The 4294-nt window shown below is 38.8% G+C and overlaps 1 protein-coding gene across 2 annotated transcripts in view; it reads right to left on the reverse strand.

Moving 5' to 3' along the window:
• Positions 1 to 3167, reverse strand: part of LOC106724288 — a 12657-nt gene extending 9490 nt beyond the window's left edge. For both annotated transcript variants that reach the window (XM_014531134.1, XM_014531133.1), the window contains exon 1: positions 2861 to 3167. In XM_014531134.1, the coding sequence (XP_014386620.1) occupies positions 2861 to 3122 (262 nt within the window). In that variant the 5' untranslated portion in view covers positions 3123 to 3167. The remainder of the gene's footprint in view (positions 1 to 2860) is intronic.
• Positions 3168 to 4294: the final 1127 nt, after the last annotated feature.

Consider the following 4294-nt stretch of genomic DNA (forward strand, 5'->3'; position numbering starts at 1 on the left):
GTGGTTCTGGTGATGTCCGTTCCGTCTTTTAGTTGTATTTTTGAAGTGGTTGTTCGAGGCAGCAAACTCCGGCGTTAACCTATGCCGCCATCTTGGTTTTCTCCCAGGCCTATGTTTTGCACCTTTAATATGTTATCTCATTTAACCCCTTAGGTGTCAGTCACTCCGTTGAACCCTTTCCCAAGCACAAATTTAAATCATATTTCTTTCTTTGTTTTATTTGCACAACAGGTAAGAGTTACCAAAATTTATCAAACCTTTTTCACCGTCCTTTTCAAACTTAATGCTAATATTCTCATTGAAAGTTGCCATCCATATGCTGACATATCATATCAATTGTCTTATTAATATTCTAACCTCAGCTTGTTGGCATGGCATGCTCTAGTCTTTGAAAAGTATAATACTTGTTTTAGAATAGCACAAGATACATAAACACCACTTACTTTCTTATTAGGATAAGCATCATAGAAAATAGGTTTGAAGGCGTGTTGTTCACCTTGGAGTAGGGCCAGTGGTTTCCAACTGGAGGAAATTTTGGGATGTCTGAAGGCATTTTTGATGCTCAGGACTGGAGAGGGGAGGCAGGTACTACTGGCATCCAGTGCTTGGAAGCCAGGAAAGTTGCTGAACATCCTACAATATCCTACACACAGAACTACTCAGCCCAAAATGTCAAGAATGCAGAGGTTATGAAGCCCTGGAGTAAGTACATATTACAAATGTCCTTTTTTTTTTTTCACCAGGAGAAGTTCAAACCTCCTTATAGGTTATGATTTTAATTTTATCAAATAACTAGCAGATAGAACTACTCAGATCCAGAGATGTACTTGACAAAAAGGGAAAAGACCCTGATTGAAATCTGTTTCCAGCTTTGAAACACAGGGTCTCATCCTAGAGAAAGACTTCCCTCACAGAGAAAAGCAGCTGGTAAGTATGGCATGTCTCATTGCCAAGTTGTTCTAAATGGCATTGCCCGAAGCCTTTGGCAGATGGCATTAAGACAGCATTGAATATTTAATTATGCATATCAATTTTGTTTGAATATTCTGTGTGCAGGCAAGCACTGACAATTTAAATGTAGGATGTATTTTCTTGCTCTGCTGATTTCTGACTTCATGTATAGTCTTCACAGTCAAAATTATTCCCAGTAAAAGATGAGAGATTTTATTTTTAGAATATTTTAGATATTGACCCTGCATCTTGAAGTCTTCAACTTGCATAGTAGGTTGCATTATGTAAAACATGGATAAACAACAATATCTGCAATTTATTGTGTGTTTGCCAGGTGCCATACTAAGCACGTGGTCTATTATTGCAGTTAATCCTCACAACCACATGACATAGGTACTATAACATTTTTTTATTTTATTTTTAAGTTATAGTTGACATTCAATATTATTTTGTATGAGTTTCAGGCGTACAGCATGGTGATTAGACAATTATATAATTTATGAAGTGATCCCCCTGATAATTCAAGTGCCTACCTGTCACCATAAATAGTTATTAAGATATTATTGCCCTAACCGGTTTGGCTCAGTGGATAGAGTGTCGGCCTGTGGACTCAAGGGTCCCAGGTTCGATTCCGATCAAGGGCATGTACCTTGGCTGCGGGCACATCCCATTGGGGAGTGTGCAGGAGGCAGCTGATCGATGTTTCTCACTCATCATTGCTTCTAACTCTCTATTGCTCTCCCTTCCTCTCTGTAAAAAATCAATAAAATATATTAAAAAAGATATATTGACTATATATACTGTACTTTATATCCCTGTGACTACTGTATTTTGTAATTACCAATTTACACTTCTTAATCCCTTCACCTTTTTCACCCAGTCTCCCAACCCCCTTCCCTTCTGGCAACCATTAGTCTGTTCTCTGTATTTATAAGTCTATTTCTATTTTGGTTATTCATTTATTTTGTTCTTTAGATTCCACATATAAGTAAAATCATAGGATATTTGTCTTTCTCTGTCTGACTTATTTCACTGAGCATAATACCCTTTAGGTCCATCCATGTTTTTGCAAATGGTGAGACTTCATTTTTTATGGCCAAATAATATTTCATTGTACATATGTACCACAACTTTTTTATCCACTCATCTATTGATATGCACTTGGGTTGCTTCAGTATCTTGGCTACTGTAAATATCACTGCAATGAACATAGGGTGTATACATATCTTTTAGAATTAGAGTTTTGTTTTTTTAATGATATGTACTCAGAAGTAGAATTGCTGGGATATAAGGTAGTTTTTAAAAAATGTTTTGAGGAAACTCCATATTGTCTTCCACAGTGACTGTACCAATTTTCATCTCTATCAACAGTGCACAAGGGTTTCTTTTCCTCCACATTCATGCCAACACTTGTTGTTTGTTGATTTATTAGTACTATAACATTTTCAAATGAAGAAAATGAAGATTAAAGATGAGTCAAGTGGCCAGTGAATGACCAATCATTGGTAACCATATTTGTCTGACTGATATTCATACATTTAACTGTTGTGCAATAGCATTCAAGCTTAGTAAGTGAGCATGCTTCTTGACATATACCCACTCAGTGTTCTATTATGTAGCATTTAAATGCTTGAAGTAAAAAACACATTGTTTTTAACATGACTGAACCTCAACAACCTGTCATTCTTATCTTTCCAGGAATATATGAAAATAGTTTTAATGTTGCCAAAATATGTTGCTTAAAGATGCTAAAGAAACGTTTGCCTCGGGATTCAAAGTTCATCTACCAGTAGAAAAAGGGTGAAACTTGCCACTGTAAACACCAAATTATGCAGTTACTTGAGAGGCACAATAAACCTACTGTTTAGGAGATATTTGCAAAGATGGGCACAGCCCAGAAGAGCTTTACCTTGGTGTTGCTGCGCATCTGGTTCTGAATCAGTGGAAATAACATTGTGAAGTGTTGCTGGAGATTGTCCAGGCACTTTTACTAGGTTACCAATGTCTGTGACTTCCTCTTCCCTTTCATCTCCTGAATGTCCCCCTGAGCCCGGGGTTCTCTGACTGTTTGAGGTCAGTTTCATCCGGAGGGCTTGATTCTCTTTCTCCAGCTTGTTGATCTCTGCCCGCATTTCCTGGATGACTCTCATGAGCTGGACGTTAGCTTCCATGGCCTCTTCTCTGGTGGCTCTGGTTTGCTTCTCTGGGGAGACAGGTCAACTTTTGCTCACCAGCCAAATGCACAATCTACTCAGTGGGACAGGCTGATCCCACCCATAAACCTTCCTGAACAATAGATGTCATTCTTCTCTGGGCCATCTTTCAGCACCTGGGGCATCGGGCTGCCAAGGAAGGTAAAGGATTTCCATGACTTATTCATTCTGGGTTTTATTTTTCAGAAAAGAGCTTTGCTTTGTATTTTACATTTCATATCAATCCACAGTTCTAGAATATTGCTTTGTGTCTGAAGAGAAGAGAATGCTCCAAAATGTCCAGTGAGGAACAGGGTTTCTTGTTTCTGTCATGAACTCGCCATCCTGCCAGCCACTCAGTTTTTTTCTCTGCTGCTCTTTCTGAGGTCAGATGTTTCATCGAATCACCAACTGTCACCAGTACATTAAGACTGGAACATAAGAATTATGCCTTATCTTCTCTATAAAATGTTATAATTCTGTACTTTTTGGGTAAATTATTCATATGACACCAGTTGATTAAGGGTAACAGTAACCATAGGGGGTCATATAAATTGCAGTGAGATTATTTAAATAAAATGCTTATAATTATACTTAAATCTCTCAAGATAAGGACAAGTAAGGTATAATCACTTTTCAGTAAGTATCTATCTTACAAGCATTTTTGCTGTCTTTTGGTTTTAAGAGTGTTTGGTTAGACAAAGGCTGCCCAAGGATATTTTGGGAATGTAAGAAAATACAGGTTTAATATTAATCTTGAATGAGAAAGACATAAACTAGTTAACAGCTTTCATTACCTATTTCCTAAAGAGAATTCTTTGTTGGGAATGAGAAGTATGAATCTTATATTGTATACTAGAGGCCCAGTGCATGGATTTGTGCACCAGTAGGTTCCCTTGGCCTGGCCTGTGGGGATCAGGCAGAAACTAGCTCTCTGATATCCCCCGAGGGGTCCCGTATTGTGAGAGGGCAGTTCTTGGGTGATGCACCCTGGAAGTGGGCTCCCTTCTCTCTGGTTCTGGGTGCGTCACCTGAGAACCACAGCTGCCAAGTCACTGCAGCTCAGCAGCTCCTGCGTTGAACATCTGCCCCCTGGTGGTCAGTGTGCATCATGGCTACCGGTTAGAGTGTCTGCCCCCTGGTGGTCATTG

The sequence above is a fragment of the Myotis brandtii genome, unplaced genomic scaffold (genome assembly GCF_000412655.1).
Source record: "Myotis brandtii unplaced genomic scaffold, ASM41265v1 scaffold79, whole genome shotgun sequence".
In the NCBI taxonomy this organism is placed as follows: Eukaryota; Metazoa; Chordata; class Mammalia; order Chiroptera; family Vespertilionidae; genus Myotis; species Myotis brandtii.